The sequence below is a fragment of the Stigmatopora argus genome, chromosome 12 (genome assembly GCF_051989625.1).
Source record: "Stigmatopora argus isolate UIUO_Sarg chromosome 12, RoL_Sarg_1.0, whole genome shotgun sequence".
Taxonomy (NCBI): Eukaryota; Metazoa; Chordata; class Actinopteri; order Syngnathiformes; family Syngnathidae; genus Stigmatopora; species Stigmatopora argus.
The window spans coordinates 4921879-4945837 of NC_135398.1; the positions used below are offsets into that span (position 1 = coordinate 4921879).

Here is a 23959-nt window from a genome sequence, read left to right on the forward strand (position 1 = left end):
TTCCGTTGTTTTAAGCAGATGCAGTGATACCTCCAAAAGTAAGCATATTGCCGCCTACAAAACGGAACAAAAAAAGATCAGGCCAACCGTCAAAATACACAATTTTATTGAAATGTAAACAGCAGACTGACATCTTAAGCAAGCTCGCCACCGTACAAATGTTTTTAGTTTTGTCATTGATAGAAGTGATGAATGCATGCTTCCTTTCTTTCTTCCTTACAAAACAGGAGGATGGTTATGTGTAAACGGGAGCAGTCTTTGGATTCTGCTGCAGGGGGCGCCTTCGAGTCAGCTGCCAATTACAACCCAACTTGAGTAGTGAGGAAAAGTCAGAATCAACGTGAAAACCAGCAGAACCACGGCAGTGTAGGTGACTTTATACAGGCTTTGTGATTGGGGGAAACATCATTGTCTGTTATTTGTTGGGAAATGTGCCTACTTGCTGTTCTTGGGACAGCCTAAGGGGGCGCCAAAGCTTTGTCTAATAGAAAAGTAGTGCTTTGGCACTTATACCTGATGGCAATTTTACGCAGTGTTTGGTGTGAATTGAGGGGTTGCGTGCATGTGCGTATGTGAGTGTGTAGATCAGTTAGCAAGCGAGGACTCCATCGCCTTGCAGATCTGAGCGAACACTTGGTCAGGCGACCGCTCGGCATCAATCTGTGAACAACAATCAAAACACACTTGACGTAAAGGTACGCATTTTTCAAAAGCAGCCCAGTGAACGTCAATCTTGTTTTTGCTCTCTTCAAATTAGTTTTTGTGCAAGACGCGTAGATTTTCAGTAAGTTGTTTGATGAAAATGTTTCATTCAGTGGATATGAAGTTTACACACCCCTATTTAAATACAAGGTTTTTGATGATGCAAAAAGACAAGTCTTTTTGCATCATCCAAATCTATGGGTTTCATACCTGTCAACCTCTGCCGATAACTGCCCTTATAAATGATTATGATTCCCCTTACAAACCCCCAAAAAACCTTACAAACACCGTACGAGTCGTACGACTCGTACGGTGTTTGTAAGGTTTTTTGGGGGTTTGTAAGGGGAATCATAATCATTTATAAGGGCAGTTATCGGCAGAGGTTGACAGGTATGGGGTTTTCCACGCATAACTGACCGTGTGCAGGATTTTCTTGCCGTCGTAGTGTTCCGCCACAGGTTGGGCGTCGGCCCAAAAGCTGTCAGCCCTCCAGCTGGGGGCGGTGTCTTTGTCCGGGGCCCACCCGATGGACGAAGAGGAACTCCGGCGGCTCTGCAGGCGTCCGCTGAGCGTTTGACTGGAGCAGCTGAGCAGGAGCACGGCGGTGGGTTCGCCCATCTTCCAAATGCACACACAATGATTTAAAAAATATGTATAATTTGTTTTTCCCAGCCAAGCACAGAAGAAAACCCACCTTGGCTTCATACAGCTGGGCCTGTCTCAGGTCCACAGGGAATCCACAAAGCACCACGCCCTTAGCCTGCCTCCTGGATGTGAGCGCCTCGCACAGCAAGTCCATGGCGACATCCTGTTGCGATAAAACCAGGTAAAATGCCATTTCCACATTTAGATTCCAATGGCTAAACATTGAACATGTTTAAAAACGCTACTTTTTCTATACTTTCTGTCCAATTCCTATCATTTACACATAAAAAAAAAAGTCCAAAATCAAGGCGCACAAAAGCTAACGGACAGTTTTGGGCAAAAATGCTCGAGTCAAACGTTCATTTAATCATTTTCCGTACTGTTTATGCTAATTTATTCTCCCAGTTGCTGGCTTCACTGACATTTCACTTCAAAAATCACCTGCAACACACATCACTGAACCTTTGAAAAATGTGTTTGAAATCGATGGACCAAAGAGAGGTCACAGCTGTCATCTAACAATAACATGTTATGTTTATCAAATACACGCTTGAATATCAACCTAGGTCTTCTTTCATACAGTATCATTTTAGCAAGAACACATTTTGATCCAATGGAAGTAGAAATATACACAAGCAACGTATACACACTAATGTAAATTGCATAAAACTTAATTAAATTGTGTTCTGGATGATTGGTTTGACAGGCAGTCTACGCCACTGACTTGAAAATAAGAGGGAAAAAACGTATTTTAATTTTTTTTAGGGTTCCCTTGTGCCCCCACATACATTGCACCCTGGGCGGTCGCCCACATTGCCCACAGCAAATTCTGGCCCTGCACTAAACACTTTGCTTTCATAATTTATGTAAACCATATTTTTAGTACAGTCTTTGTATTTGCTCTGAATTAGCGCTCTCGCACTACTGACCTCCGGGAGGGGCTCTCCCCTTTGCAGGACGTCCCTTAGGTGGCGCCCCCTGTCGCCGGGAGTCTGCATCTCGCCGCACAACAGGTCGGCCAAGGTCACGTGACGCAGGCCCAACTTGTCTTCCATGCGTTGGCATTGAGTGCGCTTGCCAGAGCCCGCCGCGCCTGCAAGTATGCACATTTTAAAATGTTAATTTCCAAAAGTATTCTGATGAAGTGATGTTAATCCAATTAATGGATTAACTGCCATTGGCCAAACCATTTTGACAAAAATGACGTGATTATCGGTCAGGTGCTGCCGCTCTCTTTATAGCCCAACAGGCAGATTCTTTTTGGTTTATTTTCTCTATCCAAACAAATCTTAGGAGATGGTGCGCTCCATGTGGATTTTACAGGTTACCATGACGACGGCAGTGCCGGCAGACGAGCGCTACGTCACAGCATCAACCTTCCTGAAATCGTCTAAAACCAACCTCGCCAGCACATGACCAGGTAGAGGAGCTCGTTTGTCTTTGCACTATCTATTGATACATATTTTTACATTTAAAAAAAGTGTTTTAAAAAAATATATTTTTTATTACTATTTTTCTGTTAGTTTCAATTCTTTTTTGTTTTACATATTTTTTCCATATTTTACGTTATTATTATCTTTGTAATATTTATAGTTATTGCTATTTTTTAATATTTCTCATTCAAAGTCTTTGTTTCTAATTATTATTCATCTTCACATTGACATTTCATGATCCAATGTCTTTCCAAATGGTTTATTTCAATTTATTTGGAATTAATAATTAATTGACATATGTCTTTACGCTTCTTGATCATTTTGCATTGGAATTGCCTTTCCTACAACGAGTATTATTAGCATTTTCAAACATTATAACACATGGCATGAAGCGTAACCCATCGCTATCTGCCCGGAAAACATAAAGCAGCCTTCATGTATCTGAAGCCATGCTGTCATGTCATGTTGGCATTCAGCTCTTGCTAATGAGCTACGCTTTACCGCTGTGCGGGTGCTTACCCATCAAAAAGATGACCTTTGGCTTCTTCGGCAGCATGTGGAAAACTGTCACGACAAAAAAAGAGCAAGGTTTTGTTTGCGCACACAAAATTCATCATACGAGTAGGTGAACATTTCAAGCATATGGGGGCAAACCCAAAATGGCCCACCACATGATTTTACGTGGCCCATGGGGTACACGGTCGATTGGTCGCCGATCTTTTGGTCGCCGGTCTTTTGGTCGCCCGGAAGGTAAGTGATAATAACCATTTAAATTGTTGCTCAAATTCCCTAAATGCAAACTGCGAATTACTATTTAGTCATACTTAATGCCCTATTAATTTTTAGGCTAAAGAAAAGCTCCAAATTTCCTGGACTTTTATTGTTTTTTGTTGGAGAACTTGTTAAGACCCTGACTGACGTAGCTTCTTAAAGGGACAACGCATTTACATACAAACTCTCATGTCGGCTCAGTGAAACTGCTCATGGCCATTGTTGGCTTTTATTGATGCGTAGACCGTGTTGTTTTACCTTGTTTTGTCCCCGGTCTTTTGGTCGTCGGTCTTTTGGTCCCCCGTTGTCGCGGTCGGGGCGACCAAAAGACCGGCGACCAAAGGACCGGCGACCAATCGACCGCACACGGGCCCATGGAAGTAAACAATGTGTCCATTTCATGATTTTGCCTTGAATATTTCAATATGTATACAGTAATACCTCATTTATGGCGGTTCATAGAAAAAACAGGGAATGAACGAATCCAAACAGGGCGGGCCTAGTTAGTAAACATAAAGAAAGACCCTCCGAAAGTGAAATCAAAGATGGACACCCGTGTTGAAGATGAAAGGTGCTTAACTCATGATGAATCAGTGCGAGCTGAATAAGTGACTCACTTCCGTGGCTTTCTTCGCCATATCCCAGCTCCTCTTCCTCCTCCTCGTCATCCTCAAGACACAGAAATACATTTGAAGTCACTCGCACAAAGCGAGGAAAGATCAAGTGCAGCTGTGCAAATGTAGATTTTTTTTTTTAATCTATGTCATTTGCGCTGCCTGAAAGTAGAAGCGACCTGACTTCTTCAATTATTTTTTTATGGCATAAGATTATCGTCCATACAAATCAGGGAAGCTGTGCAAAAACATTGCTGCTCCATTTTTTTCATGAATATTTATTTAATGGAATATTTAAGAGATGCTTATGTTGTTTACGCTGTTTCCAGGAATGCGGTGAGGACTACTTGGCAGTTCTTTGCACACTGGAGAGCTGCTGTGTTTTTGCAAGACTCGTTGAGCTTCCCGTCTTTGAAGGAGTCTTTGATGTTTATTTACCCAAAAAAATTTGAGAGCACAACTTAAACGTGGGTAAAGTTTGTACATAACGTGAATATCGGATCGAGTTAAGTGATGACTAAGTTGTCTATGTCGTTAGCAAAAACACTAAAGGTGAAAACGCCTTTGATGTTGATAAAGACAACTTAATACGTATCCTTACTTCATCATTTTTTTCGGTGAAGTCCACCATGTTGCATTCAGGAAGCATACTACGATCCAGTTCACCTGGACCTGTGACGACAAAGAGTAACAATGCCTCAAAAATGTAATTACGATGAATCACATTGTTATGTATGCTCTTATATTATTAAATACAATAATAGTATACATATAACACACTTATGACCTCCGCTATTAGGTGAATCCTACATTTCCATTATGGTCATAATGTAATGTAATGCACCGTAAAAAAAAAGGAACTGCGTTAAATAATGAATGAATTTCCTTGCAGTTAACTTGCCTCACCTTAACAAAATGACAAAAGTTCACGAGTCTGCATAAAACTTAACAACTCGTGCTTGAAATGCGCAATGAGAATCAGGTCTCCAACTCAAGTGCAGTGCAATTGGGTCATAAATTACCCTTCCCTTTGGCATTCTTCTTACACTCCTCATTAAAAAAACAAAGCGAGTTAACCTCAGCAGAGACGACAGCTTGCTTCTCTTTGCATTCCTTTGCGATGCATGTATTATGGAAAAACATTTTCTGAGCGTCACGCTTTCTAAATGGGAGGAAACAAAAAAAAAGCCCACGACAAGTGTTGGCGTGGTGTTAAAAAAACAAAGAACTGAATATAGCGATTCGTGACAATATGCCGGCTAATGGGCAAACATGACGAGAACTCATTGGCTCAAATTCCTCCAAAGGTTCTTCGGCCGTGACTCGATGGAATTGGACTACGTTGCCGACTTCCATTCCTCCATCTGCTAAGGCCTTTTGACATTTCCCGTCCCGACGTCACCGGAGCCACGGTTGCCACACGGATGACACATTCCCTCCCCCGCCATCCTCCCATGAGCACCCTGTGGCTCTTCAACATTTTTCCACAGACCGGTGAGTCTTCCGTCTCCATTTTTCTGTTCACGCCGAGGGTTCAGAGAAAGGCCATTGTTCATTTTGAACTCACCGGTGTGCACGGCACCCCTCAAGAAGAAAGTACGCTGACAATGACGGGCGACTCGCTCAACCAATCGAAAGTAGCTCCCGTCCGACCTTTTAATGATTGTGCACGCGTTCCTCGCTAAGCTTAGCTAGCCCCGCAATGCCGGTTGCCATGCCGACGAGCACCGTAACTAAGGAGCAGGAAGGAGATTTTCCTGTTCCTGACTTCTTGATGAAACTCACTGCACTATGCATCTATTACATAAATATTCTAAGTGCAAACAAGGTTCAATCATTGGACAAAACGATCTGGGAGGGCTAACATGGTAAAAGACTTGGATTAGAAACAATAACAAAGTGTATTTCTGCTAGTTTCTCCAAGAAACGGCACAAGGACAACGATTTAAATGAGAAAATTATCGTTTCAAAAAATAGCAGCCTGTGACGAGCGGAAATTTTGACAGAGAACGTTGCTCGATTACCTTCGGAAGAGTCTTCCGAGGGAAAGAGCTTGTTGTCCAACGTGGCGCTGATGTCACCGAACACCTCCTCTTCATCCCGAGCTGCGTCGAGCTGAGGGGAGAGAGCGTCAAAACATCAACTCAAGTTGACACTGAGTTCTGCTCAGTGTCGCTGCGAGAAGATGATAAAGGCATTTTTACTTTTGGCAACAGCGCTTTTCGCCGGATTCTATCTCGCGTATCGTTCCAACCACTTAACGGAGCGCTTGCTAGGGCTGCAATTAACAAGTACTCTTCTCTAATGAGCTGCCCATTAGACATGAGTGTGAACATACAAACACATTGATGGTTAAATTTGCCATTTTTTTCTTCTTCAGGGAAGAATTATGTCTTTAATAATAATAATAATAATAATCGGACATAGGCCCTGTCGTCATTATCAACAACAAAAAAGTCTACTTGTCATCACACCCTTTACTAACGTCCTCTATTGATAGAAGCACTGATTTTACAATAGTAAATAGTACTGCCCATTTGTAAAATGTAAACGTTAATATATGACCTAACTGCAGACGTTATGTATTCACTTTGTGTTTAAGATAACTCTAGAATAGCATATGTTTGTAATATGAAGTGGTAATTAAATTTTGGTGAGGAGGTCAAAGGTCACGAGAGAATTTTGCGGTAATTCAATTTAATTAGGAATTGTATTATTTTGAAGCCATTCATTTCCGCGCTCGCAGCTTAAAACACTCAAATCATATTTGCACTCAAGTGTCATGAATCAGTTTAAAACATTTTTTAGACTAAAAAAAAAAACAAAACTCAAATTTTATAACATACAGTAATAAAACAATGTGTGTAGAAAAAGCAAGTTATTTTAACCTCAACTATGTTAAAATATAACTGCGTATAATTCAGTTACCGTGACGATGAGGCCCTGCTCCTGGAAGTATTTGACGAGCGGGATGGCATTTTGCTTAAAGTTGGTCAGACGCCGGTCGATGGCTTTGGGGTTGTCGTCGGGACGACCCTGCTGCTCGGCCCGCCGCTGCAGGCGTTCCTTCAAGTGGTGGTTCGTGCATGCCAGGTAGACCACCACGTCGGGGGTGCAGATCTAGCCAGAGCGAGGGAAAGCCAAGCATTGTAGATAAATTGCCATCCATCCGCGCAACCAGATTCCAAGACAAGAATAGACATGGCGTCCCAGGAGGTAGCGGTACAGAAAAATGAGTCGCTCTGGGGAACTTAAAAGGGTCTCCATAGGGAGTCCTGCTGCTGGTTGGAGGTCCCAGTGAAAGGACGGAATGGTCTAAAAAGGCCACTGTTGACGCGGGAAAGGCCAGCTAACCACCATGTGGAGTCCATCTGTGTATCTCTCAATTACTTGTCAATTTACTTCCCCAGTGTGGTATCTGGATTTTGTTTAGTTGAGCACAAAGCTATTGTGATGTGGACAGCAACAGGTTATTCAGTTGTTACAGACATAGAGTAGATAAACAACAAATAAGATATCATTCGGAATGCGCTACGGGAAGGTGTTTGTCACTGGGGCGAGCTGATTGGACACGTCGGCCGAGCCGCACGCTCGGGTAATTGTAAAAAAAAAAACAGTGGCGACGAACGACCGAGTCAACTGTCATAAAACGGACATTGGAAAGGACACAAAGACGTCTCTTTGTAACGGTTTGTCTCAGGCGAGAGGCTTCAAATGACAACATTGGAATGAAAGCATGCAGACTAAATAGTAAAATGCTAAAATAGTAAATGACGACATTGAACTTAGTTGAACAGCGTGTAACTAATGGTGAGTTAATGACATCTCATTTAGACGCCGCTAAACGTTATGTACGTTTAATGGAATGCAATGGCAACAAAAACCAAGGACACCCTTGAGATTTTTCCCTTGTTTAGCGCAACGGCAGCATAAAAAGCTCCCTGTCGTTAGCTTGTTAGAAGCTAGCAGTCTTGCTCACTGTGTAGCCTCCTGAATTCCTCTTTTAAAAACACCCAAGTGGCTAATGTTCAGCAATACTGTTAGCGATTTCATTTTCTAATGTAAATTTGGGCTCTAGCGAATACCAAATGTATTTGGATCGTGAACAATTGCATCGAGATACTGTCATCGAAAATTATTCATCAAAATTTCGTTTTTTTAATGTACCACCAGTGTTTCAATCTGCCCTAAAACTATGTAATCTTAAACATGATGATGTTTCTATTTTGTTTCAAGTGTGACCGGATGATTCGCCGAAAGACGTTTGGCCGACGGACGTTTGGCCGAATGGACAGTTCGCCGAATGGACGTTTCGCCGAACGTCCAAGTACCGTTTCAAGTTTCAACGTTGGATATTTGAGGCTCACCTGGTCCTCGAAGGACAAGGCCTGTCCGACATCTCGCGGGAAGCCATCGATGACGATGCCGTTGGCGTCTGGGATCTTCATGATCTTCTGCTTGATCTCGGTAATCGTAGTTTCCTGCAAAATACATATTTTTGTTAGACTCAAATAGGCAATTTGGCACATTTCTGTCAAATTTTTAAATCTCATCTTCCCTATCGGCTGAGCGATACGATATCACATGATTCTTCTTCTTGGCTGACGACAGGTTAAAAGCACATTAATATTTATAAAGTCGAGCTTTGACTTAAGAGAATCGACAGCGGCTCAGCGCTGGCAAATATATGCATTTCTTTATTTACCGCACATTGTTTTAGGGTGCGGCTTGGTGACGGTGGCTCGGCTCACTCGAGGCCACCGAATGCCAGCATCATTTAGTGTCACTTACTTCTTCCTGACTGCAGCGGGAGGTCAACAAAAGCGGATCCACGAGTGCTGCAATGCTCTAAAAATAACAGCAACATACACTCGCGGCTCCCATCTCATCGAAATTCCATCATGCGGATGATGTCGGAGCATTCGCAATCTTTCAAGTTGTTCGGCTGACTCCAGCCGGCAAAAAACAGCAATAATGGAGGTGAATCCATGTTTGACTAAATATGTTAAAAAGCAAAAAAGATAGATTTGTATCTCTGTCATAATAATAGGAAGCCTACTATTCAATTGCGGAGAGATGCGTTGACATTCCAATATGTTAAAAGCAAACGGGATTGGGAATTGTAATGTTGGCTTCAATCTGTATTTTTCGTGTGCGATAGTTTTAATGTGCCTCAGGGGAGTTTGTTAATATTGTGGGGTGAAGAAAATGCAGCTGGACAGAACAAGGTTTTCGGGGAGAGACCTCACTGTTAAGGGAATGAAATTACAGGACCATGATTGAATGTTGAACGTATGCTATTATTATATAGAAATAATAGAGTATCGGATCGGGACATCGCTAAAATAATACAATCAATATGCTACTCTGTATAAATAACTATGTTAGAATTGATGTCGGTTATTTGATTTTGCACTTTGAGCGAAAACCATATGAATATTTTGACCTGCCTCAAGTTAAAAGTGGCCTAAAGCGTTCAATATTTGACACTTAATGCATTGCGTGGAAGAGTAAAAATGAGCATAGAAAGCATGTCCCGATAGCCCCGAGTGACTCGATCACGTCTAATAAGTTGCCAGCTTGACCCACTTTGCTGTTAGTTGGACTGCTTCACGTCAGGCCATCTGGCGAGCGGCCGGAGTGGAAGGAAGGGAGGGAGGGAGTTTTCGGAGGCAATTTTTCGGCAGTTAGCGAGGGCGATTCGTGAAAGTGCACATGGGAAACGTGGGCAGGAGCGCCTCGTGTTTTTCGGCATGGCACTTTGCCGCAGGATTTTTATTTCTGTTCCGAAATCACGATCATGGTGCAGTCTTTTGCTTTTTTGCAATCGGGAATGACAGCGAAAAATCCGATTTCAGCCCTTTTTCAAATGAATCGGGCGACGGTAAAATATTTGTCTGTTGCTAACTCGTTTTTTCTTTCAAGTGTGGCTTTATACGTAACTTTTTAATTCCAACTGAAAAAGTCAGATGGCACTCCGTTGTGAATTTAATTGAGTTTATCCCTAGTAGACGTCTATCGCTGTCTCAGGTGGCCAATATACACAAAATCATATGTCAAAATTTGAATTTTCTTTTTTTTAAATAAGCACTGAAGTACATTAAGTACAGTATTTCTTCCTATTCATGGCTGAAAAATTGCTATCAATTTGGGGGCAAAAAAGGCTGTCTTGCCTAACTCAACAAAAATAACAATTGTTCCCAAACTGCTGTCCATCTGGCAGGTGCTACAGGACCATAACAGCCAAGACAAACAGATTCAAAGACAGCTTCTTCACCATACTCAACTGGAGTTCTGCACTTAGGACGACCTAATCAAGACTTATCTTGTACTTGCACTAAATCTCCATAGGCTGCTAACCAGGTTAGTCACTTTTGTACCTACTTTTTTACGTGACCACTTATTCATGTTGACTACTCCTCTATGTTGACAACTTATTTATTGATTTTTTGCTATTATTTATTGATTATTTTTTCTGTTTGTTTGTTTCTTTGTTGTTATTATTTGTGCACTTCCCTAATTTTGTTTATGTTGTAATGACATAGATTTTTATCTATTATTTATAGATTTTTTTTATCTGTCTGTTTCTTTGTTGTTATTATTTGTGCACTTCCCTACTTTTGTTTATGTTGTAATGACTACTTATTTATTTATGATTTATTGCTTGTTTTTTATTTATTATTTATTGATTATTTATTTGTCTCTTTCCTTGTTGTTATTATTTGTGCACTTCCCTACTTTTGTTTATGTTGTAATGACTACTTATTTATTTATGATTTATGTATTGATTTTTATTTATTTATAATTTTTGATTATTTATTTGTCTGTTTGTTTGTTGTTATTTATGCACTTTGTGATGGAGCTTTAAATCTCATACTTGTATCATGACAATAACGGCATTCAACTCAATTCAATTTACATTAGGGAAACTATGATTGGTAGTTTTTTTTCACCCCAAAATACCCCCAAATAGTTGAGAAGAAAGCTTGTGTAGTCTGTGTGTGTGTGTGTGTGTGTGTGTGTGTGTTGGAGTCGTGTTCGCCAATCACGTGGCGACCTGAATCACCACAAAGCAAACAAGAGTAATTTCCCAGGCCGCGCTGACTCATTATCTTGACGCTAATGAGACTCGGGCGTCTGGCTTCCCTCCCAGTGACAGTGAGGCGGCTAATAACCCCTGGCTAAACGCCAGGGTCTTCCCGCCGCCTCTCTACCTGTGGCGCCAGCTCGCCGTTGGTGATGATCTTGGCGATCAGGCTCCACTTCCTGTTACTGGTGGCGTTGTGGATCATCTTCTTCCGCAGCAGCTCGCCCACCGACACGTACTGGAAGCCGTAGCGTTGGGCGATCTTCAGGCACTGCGTTCCCTTGCCGCTGCCCGGGCCTCCTACGGAAAACGGGCGGAGAGAGCGGGGATGGGAATCATGGGATGTTGCTCGGCTCGCTGTGAAACATGGTGTTGCGTGGGTGGATTGCAAACAGACACCCAGACTTTGTGAGAAGACACTGGTGTGTGTGTGTGTGTGTGTGTGTGTGTGTGTGTGTGTGTTTTCTCTCTCACTTTCTGACCGTGTGTTGTGTTTGTGTGTGCGTGCGTGGGTTTAGATGGAACAGGTACGTGTGATATTCCTCCATTTGGCTGAAAAGCAGCTTTCTCTCACTCGTTCGTTTTGACAACACAGGGAAAAAAAACCAATTTAATCACTTGCTTTTCCCATGTTCATTCTGGACGTGACAGAAGATAATGTTACGGTATCCATGTTGTTTCATTCATTCATTTTCTGTACGGCTGGCGGGGGGTCCCGGAGCCAACTATGGGCACCCTGAATTGGTTGCACACTAACCGTTCACGTTGACACTCACACCAATTTACAGTGTTCAACCAGCCTAGCATTCATGTTTTGAGGATGTGGGAGGAAATTGTTGGAGTACACAGAGAAAACCCACGCAGGAGGAAATGCTAAAGATGCTAACCATTCTGCCTAGTGTTATTTATTATTCTACCAGTTGAAATTCAATAGATTCGATATTAGATGGTGGAGATTACACAACACATCATTATTTTGGTATTTGTCCTCCATTTATGTTTTTATAATGAAACTAATATGAAATATGAAATCAACAGCAGAGGATTGGTCTGAATTTGCAACCCTTTTTGTTTGATTATGCTGATTATTGTGAGGGTTAGCAGAAGAGAAATGGGCAATACGACATGAGCGTGTTTGTCATTTACCAATAACGAGGATGACTTTGGGCCTCGGCCTGGACGGATCGAAGACTTCGTACTCCTCGATGAGTTCGGCCGTCTCCGACAGGTCCGAGTCGCTCTCGATGGAGAACTGACTGATGGGGGGGAGGCGCTCGTAGCGTCTGTATGGGAAATTGGGACTGTCGGGGATCACTGGAACAAAAAACGGGAGCTTCTTCACTATTTTGCCCATGAAACATTTCCTAAACAATTCCAAAAATGATAGTTTTGAGTGATGATCTATTTTGATCGGATTGGGATTAACCAATCCTATATAATAATTACTAACAAAATGTGTAATAAGGCGGAAGGACACAAAACCCTGTGGAATTCATTTTTTGTGCAGAACAGACAGCTAAACACTTGTTTTTTTGTTTTTTTTAGCTGATATTTCATCTTGCACATCACTGCTGGAGTTAATTCCCTCTAAACTCGGCCCCCAAAAACTCACAGGTGGGTATATATCGATAGATTCATTGTCACACCCCTTATAATCTTGAATATTTTCAGAGATTGAAGTAGGAAAAGTAACAATGTGTACATTTGAGCTTGGATTCTCTATGTGCAGTATTGATTGATAATAATAAAAGGGAGGTACAATGCACAGGGAAGCAGTTCAGTTCAAGCTCCGGCACCCCCGCAACCCTTGTGAGAATAATTGGGAGGGAAGATGAATGAATGATTGGATGAAAGAGAAGCATTCAGTGTTTGTCTTTTGTGCTGAAAATCTATTCCTCTTGAATGATGTGATAAGGATTCACACAAATGACATTTGTGAAAAGACATTTGTCTTCCCATTCCAGTTATTATCATTTGGGGCCGAGCACTGCGATACAAAGGCCCTATTCAAATTGATTATTCTTTTCTGATTATCAGCACCAGAGCGATTGACTGAAAGGGATTCTGCCCCACATGTTTTTGGGGGGATTTATGTTTTGTTGCATTTTTTTTTCAAGAACATAATATTTCAAATTGTAATCATTATACATGAAATGTGTGCCATATGATAATTAGCTTAGATTAAATGTCTAGCTAAACAATTAGCAACCCAGTTATCGTGATCATGCCAAATATCATAATTACCCCCAAAAATCTGGTACATTTCTTTTTACCAGTAATCTGTAATCATATTTTATTCCCCTTTGATATCTTAGTACTTTTTAGTGATTTTCCGTGAATAATAAAATAAATTAGCCATAATTTCCTGATGATCCTTCTTTTGGAACGAGAAACGATTGTTGTGCGTCAATCTCAAAACAAACAAACGCTCTAAGTGACTTGATGACAAATTCCAGCCTTGTTTTTTTGAATCTTAGCCAAAGTTGTAATACGAAAAATAACAAACCGGGCGCCATTCCGCATTAATCGTTAAACGCTGAGCCTAATCAAAGGTGACATCGTCATATCTGTCTTCATGGCGCTAAAGCCCGGTTACATCGTCCCCGGAGGGGGCGTCGCCCCAGCACGTCGTCATCGACGGCCTCCGGCGGGATTAAATGACGGCACAGATGGCCTCCGTCAAACTGTTAATCTCAACAAACTTGACAAAAAAATCTTGTGCTTGATTTCGCCGCCCTTTCTAAGTATAGAACAAATATAAACACCATACCGGCGAATAGAATTGGGGGAAAAATGTGATAATCAGGCTGCCATTGATGAATATTGACATTTTTCACTTTCTCACCGTTTCTTAAGAGCGAACGACGCGACTGTCCGCCGTTGATGGGTGGCAGCGGTTTCTTCTCCTGACCCACAAAGGTGTCCCAGCGCACTTTGTCCGGCCCGCCCAGCTCCCGCACTTTTTTCAGGCACACCTCCAGGTAGTCCACGGGGTCCTCGGGTCGGTGGTACATCAATCCCGTCAGCAGGCTCTAAAAGTAGTCAAATGTGCTAATTATATTTGGTGGCGGTTAAAGTAAGGGTCAAATGATTGCGCGCTTTTAAAAAGAAGAAAAAAAATGCAATTGCTCATAACTGAGGACTAATTAAGAGCAGGAGGCAATTTGCTATACGCCTCCAGGAGTTTTTTTCTTCATTTTATCATTATTGTTATTATGGTATCTATATAAACAGTTGCTTCTTCGTTTCTTAGCCACTAAACATTCAAATTGAGAATTAAAAATGTGAAATGTCATGTTTTACATATGCTTTTGCGCAACTCAAGCTTTTTCATGAACGTGTTTGAGGGTAATGTCATTTTTTTTAAAACTAAAAGTACTATTACTACTAAGCTAACATTGACAGAATTAATAGAGTTAAGTTTAATAAGCTTTGAATATTTTTTTTGATTGATGGGAAATTTAAAAAAACAATTACAGATGAGTTTACTTACATCTTTTAAGTCAGCAATTTCAATGTCAAACTGAAAATAATATGAATTAAAAAAATCTCTTTGAGTACAATATAAAACAATTATAATTTTAAATTGGCTTGGGTTATGTCAAAGAGTGCAAGCGTGCAAAATGGATCATTCAATTTACTTTAAAAAGTTTATGGATAAACAACATACAAAAATATGAGCACAAATTGGGATGCTTGCAATCTCACTAAGAGAAAGAACAGCAGGAGTTCAATTAAAAACTGGATTTCAAAGTCGAACATTTTAACAACATTACGGTACTAAATCTTAATTTTGTGACCAAAAGACAAGGCAGATACAATAACACTTTTCGACAAGCAAAAATAGTAAAATGATGAAAAAGCTCTTATATTAGGGCGACATGGATCAGTGACAGAGTCGTCTTTCCTCAACACAGAGGTTCGGCTGATGAACGGCGACAGATCGTCAAAAACGCTTCCTAAAGGTTAAAAGGCGCAATACCAATTCCCCTTCAACATCACTGACATTTTCATAGCTCAAAATGCCCATGGCAAATGATTATTTTGACTTCTATTGGCAGTACCTTTAGGATAAGATCCTATAAAATTGCATTACATAACAATCCAGACAAAAAGCAATGATGAGCAATGACAGGGTAAGCCCAGAATACACGAGACTTTTTGTGAGGAACACCGTGTCCAAAATGCATCACCCTTAATAGGATAGTCAATTAAGCATTTGGACTTGATAAATTCCTGTGTCTTTTTTAATTGTATTTTTGGGGGGGAAATGCAATATGCATGCCTCCTTGCCTCCTTGCCTCACCTCAAATAGTTGAGGTATCTCCCGGCGCGCCAGGTACTCCTTGGCATCGTTGGTGTGCATCCCTTCTGAGATTTGGAACTTGTTTTCCTTTGAATGGTCCGTTTTGATGAGGAGAGCTTCTTTTGGGGCTTGTTTTTTTTCCTCCCCGGCTATCCTCTCAAAGTCAGAGCGCCGCAAGCTCAGCGCATCGTGCCCGTATACGCGCGTCCATCTACCGGATTCCTGCAGGCGAAGCCACGACACCCTCCTCCTCATTCACTCTGTCTCTCTCTCTCTCCTCTCTCTCCCCCCTCTCCCTCTCTCTCTCCATCCTCTCACTTCCCCTCCTTCCTCACTGATGCAAATGTGAGACTCAGCTGTTCCAACGGCTATGATCAAAAATCAAAATACTGTACATTTGTCACCTTTTCATGGAAATGTACAGCTGCGCCACACCCAAAAAACTCCTATTAAGTTTTTACATGAACATACCTGTCAACCTCTGCCGATAACTGCCCTTATAAATGATTATGATTCCCCTTACTAACCCCCAAAAAACCTTACAAACACGATAACTGCCCTTATAAATGATTATGATCATAAAATCTAAAAATATATTTAAAAAAAAAGCTCAAATAAACATTGTTTTAGATCTATACAAAACTGAATATTTAGGGATTTTATTCCAGTTCTTTGAATCCATTAAAAAAAAAATCTAAATGTTATATCTAAAATGGTCCGGCCCACGTGAAATCAAGTTGAGTCTGACACCCTTGATTTAAACTGTCTGTGAATGGTCATCATTCCGTGGCATTGACTGATCGATCCAATCCCGAAAAAGGATTGGACGCCATGAGAACCTTCCCAAAAATCTTTGAAAAAAAGCTCTGGAATGTCTGTTTTTGGCTGTTGTTGCATAATATTCCTCCACAGCCGACAATGTAAGCCTTTTGCGTGTATGCTGGAGACCTTCAAATGACTTACTACTTGTCCCGCAATGATTTAACGTTTGTGATGACTTCTGGAAATAAAAAAGTTCTGTTCCCAAGATATCTTTTTTTTTCGGGAGACACTAGACATCTGAATTGTCTGGAATGTTTTCTTACTTTAATGCATTAAACTCATGTATTTTTTTTTAATTAAAAAAACAAATATGAATGAAAATCATCTTACTACACCAAGGTTGAAAAATGTGAGTATAGTAGAAAGTATAGATATTTTTGTTTTAATGTAAGGAGTAATGAGAAAAATAGGATACATGTCAAATTTAGTAAAAACGAGTAATAAAGTGTCACATTTCACAACCACGGTCGTGCGTTAGAAGATGTTATTAGCTCTTATTTTGACATGCATCTTAACAGGAAGTACCATCAAACGACGCTTGATTATTTCACTTCCTTATCCTGCAACCACATTTTCATTTTATACAGTCTGTGCTACTTTACAATGAAAACATCCACTTTATCAGTCTTTTTAAGCACATTTTTCCTTGCAAGCTGCATAAATCTCGAGGTAGGCATAATTTTTCCTTTTTGATCTTATAGTTTTACCCATTTAGATGACGTTTTTCTACCGGTTAGCCTCCTGCTACATCTTGGTAGCTAGATTATTTGGATCGTTTTGCTGTTAGCGTTGTATCGTGGCATGTTACAGTTGTAAATATAAATTAAAAAGGGGGGAAATGTTCTTGTCTAAACCAGGACACCACAAAGGAGTTCTTGAAGAGCGGTCACACCAACAACTGGGCGGTTTTGGTCAGTACAGCAATGGGAAATGGATCTTTAAATGCTTTTGTCAACTTGATAATATTTGTTTTGTCGCAGGTGTGCACGTCCAGGTTCTGGTTCAATTATCGCCATGTGGCTAACAGCTTATCGTTGTATCGGAGCGTCAAACGTCTTGGCATCCCAGACAGGTGAATTTGGGATTCTTGCATAAAAACATTTTGAGAACCATTGTTAAAAATGTCCGGAAATTAAAGGTTATTTGAGATGAAATATTTTTGGGGGTAATTATAAAAAAAATACTCGTAAAGAAAGATATGACATGACATGATATTTACATCATGGCTAAAATGGAGGTCACATTGCATGTTTTAATATACGACTGTATTATACATATTAATCTGGATGGGCGTTCTAGATTGTTTCTATAAATGAGTGTTTGTGTGTGAATGGTTGTGGGTCTATTTGTGCCCTGCAATTGGCTGGCCGCCGGTTCAGGGTGTTTGTCCCCCTCAGCTGGGATAGGCTCCAGCACCCCCGTGAAAAAAGTAAAGAAAATGAATGAATGAATCTAAGATAGATTCAATTGAGAAAAAATATACGGCATCTGATTGGACAATGGTCCTTCTTGTCACAGTGGCGAAAAGATCATTTGCCGTCAAAAAAAGCTTTCATTGGTTTATTTGTTTCTATTTTAATAAGCAGATGCAGTGTATTTCAGAAAACTTTGGGAAATTGACCCTTTAGATTCCGCCATTAAAATTCCTTTATATTCAAATTATTCTAAATACGTATACTAGGGTTATGACACCCAATAACACTATATAGCTGATTTAACCCCGCCCCCCCTGCTCAGTGTTTGACATATTGAAAAGGTAAACATTCAATGCTTCAGTGCCGTTGACTTTCCAGGGTTAATTGAGAACAATTTGTCCTTTTTTTCTTGCCCCAGCCACATCGTGCTGATGCTGGCAGACGACATGGCCTGCAACCACAGGAACCCCAAGCCTGCCACCGTCTTCAGTCACAAGAATGCCGAACTGAACGTGTACGGTGATGACGTAGAGGTGGATTACCGAGGTTATGAGGTTAGTTCACCGACATCCTAATGCAACCTTGAAGCTCTTGCCACCTTTATTCCTCGGGAAACTTTGAGATTTAAGTTTTTCTGAGGCCCGTCGCATGCTAAATTAAGATAATGTTTCAAACTTTTAGCACATGTTACGTGTACAAAAATGCCCGATTCCTTGTTGAAAATCCTTTTTAGACTAAAAATGGTTACTTAACAAGACTCAAAAATGCAAATACCAGTTTATGTAGTAATGTATTTGCTAATGGTTGCCATCCAGCAGGAGGTCCAAGTAATGCCACTGTGCCATGTTTTAGGTGACTGTGGAAAATTTTCTTCGAGTACTGACTGGGAGGCTTCCCCTCAGCACCCCGCGGTCCAAACGCCTGCTGTCCGACGACCGAAGCAACGTCCTTGTTTATTTGACAGGTCGCTGTTCAATCGCACATATACGCACAGCCTTGCATATTGAATTTTTGTAGCTTTGGGGCTGTTGAAATTCAAAGTGACTGTAGATTAAAAATGATACCTAAGAAGCCAAATTCAAAGCATCTTTGAATGTGTTTTAAAGGCCACGGTGGCAATGGCTTCCTGAAATTCCAGGACTCGGAGGAGGTCAGCAATGTGGAGCTGGCGGATGTCTTTGAACAGATGTGGCAAAAACGAAGGTACGTAATCGGCATGTAAATAAGGAAAGGTCGAAGTAAACATTAAGGTTGGAAATAAACAGTTTCATGGTGATATGATATCAATTATTTGGACAACAATAATATTTTGCCATATACGTGGCTTCTCAAGATGCCCGGACGTTGGGATTTTATTTTTATTTTTGCAGGTTATTGATGACAATTGCTAACTTTAAGAAGTTGCAAATCTGTAGTTGTAAAGTCTCAATTTTAATAATCTTGAAAATTATATGGTGGCATGAATTGTGTCTGCTAAGTCTCAGTTTCCTTAAATTTTGATCTGCATTGCAGAAAATTCCAATGAATTAAAACTGACCCTGAAATTTCCAGTAAATTCAGTTCTAAGTGATTTGAAAAATGTCTGAAAAAGCCTTACATTTCAATTTGGATGTATTATGTACGAATATAACAACAACACATCTTGCATTTCACCAAAAGAAAATTATTATTTTTTTAATAAGTTTAGGGTAGGACATTTCAATGAAAAACGTTCTACAAAACGACTTTTCTAAAAGATGATAATGTTGATCGGTGTTTTACATTTTGACTGATTTGATTGGATTTACATGTAAAAAATGTAGAATTTTTATACCGATTTCATTCTTATTATTAATTTGTACTGGCAGTAATCATTATTTTTGCCAGCCTCTTCCTGTTGAAATAGACTTGCTGTCTATTAGTGGCTCAAGGGATACTGTGTAGAAAAAAAAAGAGGCAGACTGTACTCTGGGGAGGTCTCAGTTGCCATAGCAACATGCCGATGAAAGATGATTCCAAGGTTGTGCGCGTGAAATACATATTCTCTCCAACTCGACTACTTTTTTGACGTGCCTTATCAGGTACAACGAGCTCCTATTCATCATCGACACGTGTCAGGGAGCCTCCATGTACCAGAGGTTCTACTCGCCAAACATCATCGCTCTGGCCAGCAGTCAAGTCGGAGAAGATTCCTTGTCGGTGGGTTATGCGACTGCTTCAAACATTCACACCTTTGCACAAATAGTCACAAAAATGTGATGTTTTTCCTTCATTGCAGTACCAGGCCGATTTGTCCATTGGCGTGCATCTGATGGACCGGTACACCTTCTATTTGCTGGAGTTCCTGGAAGATGTCCACCCTGCCAGCAAGACTAATATGAACGACCTAGTGAGCGCCTTTTCTTCTTTATTTTCCCTCTAGACCACGTGTCAAAGTGGCGGCCCGGGGGCCAAATCTGGCCCGCCGCATCATTTTGTGTGGCCCGGGAAAGTAAATCATGAGTGCCGACTTTCTTTTTAAGGATCAAATTAAAATGAAGAGTATAGATGTATATTACATTTCCTGATTTTCCCCCTTTTAAATCAATAATTGTAATTTTTTAATAATTTTTTTCTGTTTTTAGTTCAAAAATCATTTTGTAAAATCTAAAAACATATTTAAAAAAGCTAAAATAAACATTGTTTTAGATCTATAAAAAACTGAATATTCAGGGATTTTAATACAGTTCATTTAATCCATTTATTAAAAAAAAATCTAAATATTATATCTAAAATGGTCCAGCCCACGAACCAACCCGAGTCTGACACCCTTGCTCGTCTAGACTCATCCAAGCATACCTTTCCAGACCTAGGTTTTTGAATGGAAACACAATATTTTTGTTGTAGTGCTGCCACCTGATCAAATTATTCAAGGCGTTACTCCCATATGGACGCTGAGAACAACAGCCTTTTGGCAGTACTTTTTCCGGATGTGAAACACAGCTTGACACAAGTTTCTTGCAGCGCTTTCTTAGCTCATTCCTCATGAGGAAAGGCCTCCAGTGCACTGGCTTTCTTAGACTTGAATGCCGCCTTCAAGTCGCACCAGAGATTTTTTTTGTCAGGTATAAGTGATGGCCACGCCAAAATCTGGCTTCAATTGACGGTGCTAAACGTCCAGTCCATTTTGACTGGGAGACTTTAGCTGCAGTAAAATTGTTCTCTTTTTTTTAATGCTCTCAAATTTTATTATTTAGCAAAAACAAACAAAAAATATTATTTAAAATAAATGTTCTCTATGAATGCTATTTTTAAAATAGTTTTACAGCGTTCAAATTTTATCGGAGGCCATAACCAGGATATATTTCTGTTTTTATTTATTTATTAGCATTTAGCTTTAAAGTTGACTTCAACTGGCGTTGCGTCGACTTGAAAGAACCCTGGGAACGGCTTTAACTGCTTTAAAAAAAGAAAGCATAATATGTCTCCCTCTAAGTATTTGGTGCCTTCAAAAGCCTTTTAGGAAGCAACTCACAGTCGCGTTATTTTTAAATCTCTTTGTTCCTCTGCAAAAGACACACACACGGGCTTGGCTGGCCGGACATGAAAAAGAATGTATAAAGCATATTCCACTTTTTTAACATGGTGAGAATTTTGGCTCCACGCTGATCTCGCCCACACTTTAGCTTGGCAGCACCCCCACATCACCCTTCTTCTTCGGAAAAAAACCCCGATGGCCTGAGGAAACAAACTCCACTCTCCATCCGTCACCTCCAACTAATGACTTTCCCTATTCCTTTTGTGTCGTACTCATTTTGGGATCAATGTGACCGATTTGTCAGACTGTCCGCAACCTATTCTGCGTCGTACATTCCGTGTTTTGGCTGAGAGCTGAAAAACAACATGATGGATGGAATAGACACTAACTCAAGATGGAATACATGTCTTAACTTTTTTTCCTCATTGTTCCCGCAGTTCAAAATATGTCCTAAAAGACAGTGCGTGTCCACCACCGGCCACCGCGTCGACCTTTTCCGGCGAGATCCAGGAAGCGTCCTCATTACGGACTTCTTTGGGAGTGTTCGCAAGGTGGAGATCACCACAGAGACTCTCAACTTGACGGAGCCCGTACCATTGGTGGAAGATAGGTAAGACAAACTAAAATGGTTATTTTTAATAGATAAATGCCCTCAAAATGATAACGCAGCCACTGGTATAGGAAAAAAAACTGCAACTGGGATATGAAAAGTAAACCAAATGGTGCTCTTGTGTTTTGCCGATATTTCACACTTAACAGTCTCAAAGCACATCCGTTTCTCTACAATCACATGTGTCAAACTGGCGGCCCGGGGGCCAAATCTGGCCCGGCGCATCATTTTGGGTGGCCTGGGAAAGTAAATCATGAGTGCCGACTTTCTGTTTTAGGATCAAATTAAAATGAAGAGTATAGATGTATATTACATTTCCTGATTTTCCTTCTTTTAAATCAATAATTGTAATTTTTTATCAATTTTTTCTGTGTTTTTAGTTCAAAAATCATCTGGTAAAATCTAAAAATATATTTAAAAAAAGCTAAAATAAACATTGTTTTAGATCTATAAAAAACTGAATATTCAGGGCTTTTAATCCAGTTTTTTTTTTATCCATTTATATAAAAAAAATCTAAATATTATATCTAAAATGGTCCGGCCCACATGAAATCGAGTTGACGTTAACGCGGCCCGCGAACCAACCAGAGTCTGACACCCCTGCTCTACATTCACCCACCAAAGTTTTAGTCATTTATTTTATTATTCTTATTATTATTTTAATGAATGAATTGACTGCAATGACAAATTCATTTCAGAGCAGTGATACTTAGATTCCATTATAGATGTCCATGCACATTGTTGATTGTGTGGTGTTCTTTTTTTTTTCTCCCCACAACTGCAAACACGATTTTATTTTTAATAAGGGCTGGGATTATTGAGCCAGATTAGATTAAATTAAATTGTTTTATTGTTTGTCCTGTTTGTGTCCTGGAGAAAAAGACGGGCACATTTTTCTTTGTTTATTATTTTACCTCAGGTCAGGAATGTTTTTTTCTGTTATAAAAAAAATATATCAGAAGAACAGATTTAATAACTTTAACTTTCTAGCGCCACCTAGCGTGATTGTGCACCCATTGTGATGTAATAACGAGTCGTGCCACTAGATGGTTGTACTGACTCGTTCAACTTTTCAGTACCTCAAAACCAACTTCTTGAATTAGTTTACAATTGCATAGTAGCGAGCAGATCAATAATGCAGACCAGAAAATCACCAGCAGCTCTGTTGAGTTGCCCTAGTTAAGTCTTAGAGAGGGTTCTTATGTCTCTTCTACTGCTGAATATTCAGTTCAACCTTGCTAACCCTGATGAGCTCCCTGGACCCTTTTAAGGAAAAGACAAATGGAAAAATACCCTTTGACACAATTCTATCATTTAATCTGTGTGTAAAAACATATAATAGCCTGATCCGTTTTTCAAGTTTTTTGTGAAATTCCATTTTCTGACTTGTGTATCGTTACCACTAATCACCTCTTTTGTTTCATATCAAAAAGTTCTTGAAATATCACCCCAAAAAATCCTCAACCTTTAATCTCGCTACCCCAAAACCTAATCACCTGTTCAGTTTCTTATTCTAAACAAATCCTGTAAATTTGATGATATTCCCTTTTATTCCTTTTTAAGTTATCTTAAAGAGACACACACACACACACACATACAAACAGACAATGAAAACATTAAGTCTAACAATTCTTGGACACTGTCGAGACACCTGAATTAATTTCAGCACACGATTACTTGTATCGTATATTAATTAGAAAAGCCCAGCAATAGATGCAAATGAGTTTTGTCACTCACCTTTTTTAGTCCTAGGGATATTTTTAGATGTATTGCTAATGAGAAACTAATCTGCATACTAAAGTAATAATGAAAGTCACGTTGGCAGCGACACACACATTCTGCTAATGATGCTACCTTCCCTTGGGAAATGTTTTTTTTCATGTGGAAAGAAGGGCAAAAATAACAAAGCAAAAAAAAAAAACACCTTAAATGGGTCAATTTATCCGCCACCACCTCTGTACCAGAATCTCTAGTCTTTTGTAAAAACTGAAATAAATAAATAAACTGTTTCTTCACCGCTGGAGTGCAAGTGTAGAAGCCAGATAACACAAATGAAAA

General features: G+C 40.1%; 2 protein-coding genes and 2 long non-coding RNA genes across 7 annotated transcripts in view; 3 read left to right on the plus strand and 1 right to left on the minus strand.

Annotated features, from left to right (window-relative positions):
* Positions 1 to 89: 89 nt before the first annotated feature.
* ak5 (adenylate kinase 5) lies at positions 90 to 15832 on the minus strand. Its single transcript, XM_077615265.1, has 14 exons — positions 15559 to 15832; positions 14098 to 14284; positions 12399 to 12566; positions 11380 to 11552; positions 8533 to 8646; positions 7094 to 7285; positions 6190 to 6280; positions 4767 to 4837; positions 4169 to 4220; positions 3300 to 3344; positions 2277 to 2440; positions 1397 to 1510; positions 1120 to 1320; positions 90 to 660 (listed from the first exon to the last, which is right to left on the minus strand). Exons 1-14 carry the CDS (start codon positions 15811 to 15813, stop codon positions 586 to 588), a joined length of 1902 nt encoding a protein of 633 aa, XP_077471391.1. The 5' UTR covers positions 15814 to 15832; the 3' UTR covers positions 90 to 585.
* On the plus strand, positions 2301 to 4722 carry LOC144085709 (uncharacterized). The gene is made up of 3 exons (XR_013304218.1): positions 2301 to 2446; positions 2671 to 2767; positions 4495 to 4722. It is a non-coding gene; the product is annotated as an uncharacterized LOC144085709 (long non-coding RNA).
* Positions 8978 to 12866, plus strand: LOC144085710 (uncharacterized). Of its 3 annotated transcripts, none has more exons than XR_013304220.1 (3): positions 8978 to 9145; positions 10389 to 10528; positions 12798 to 12866. It is a non-coding gene; the product is annotated as an uncharacterized LOC144085710 (long non-coding RNA). The 3 variants fall into 3 exon arrangements; XR_013304219.1 differs by lacking the exon at positions 8978 to 9145 and adding an exon at positions 9796 to 10049; XR_013304221.1 differs by lacking the exons at positions 8978 to 9145; positions 12798 to 12866 and adding exons at positions 9796 to 10049; positions 10711 to 11574.
* Positions 15833 to 16917: 1085 nt separating the features above from the next.
* The window catches only part of pigk (phosphatidylinositol glycan anchor biosynthesis, class K), a 29152-nt gene continuing 22110 nt past the window's right edge, over positions 16918 to 23959 (plus strand). For both annotated transcript variants that reach the window (XR_013304431.1, XM_077616331.1), the window contains exons 1-9: positions 16918 to 17049; positions 17238 to 17291; positions 17361 to 17452; positions 18214 to 18349; positions 18648 to 18759; positions 18902 to 18998; positions 19856 to 19973; positions 20053 to 20163; positions 21729 to 21901. Coding sequence is in view for 1 of the 2 variants with exons in the window: in XM_077616331.1 (XP_077472457.1) it covers positions 16984 to 17049; positions 17238 to 17291; positions 17361 to 17452; positions 18214 to 18349; positions 18648 to 18759; positions 18902 to 18998; positions 19856 to 19973; positions 20053 to 20163; positions 21729 to 21901 (959 nt within the window). In the remaining variant the exon portion in view is untranslated. The remainder of the gene's footprint in view (positions 17050 to 17237; positions 17292 to 17360; positions 17453 to 18213; positions 18350 to 18647; positions 18760 to 18901; positions 18999 to 19855; positions 19974 to 20052; positions 20164 to 21728; positions 21902 to 23959) is intronic.

Bases quoted from the DNA above. Each gene is read 5' to 3' on its own strand.
- ak5 (XM_077615265.1), bottom strand. From the start codon at position 15,813: ATGAGGAGGAGGGTGTCGTGGCTTCGCCTGCAGGAATCCGGTAGATGG. The intron at 12,567-14,097 runs GTGAGAAAGTGA...TTTTTGTTCCAG, and splicing joins TCGTTCGCTCTTAAGAAACG to TGATCCCCGACAGTCCCAAT. The intron at 6,281-7,093 runs GTAACTGAATTA...CTCTCCCCTCAG, and splicing joins AGCAGGGCCTCATCGTCACG to CTCGACGCAGCTCGGGATGA.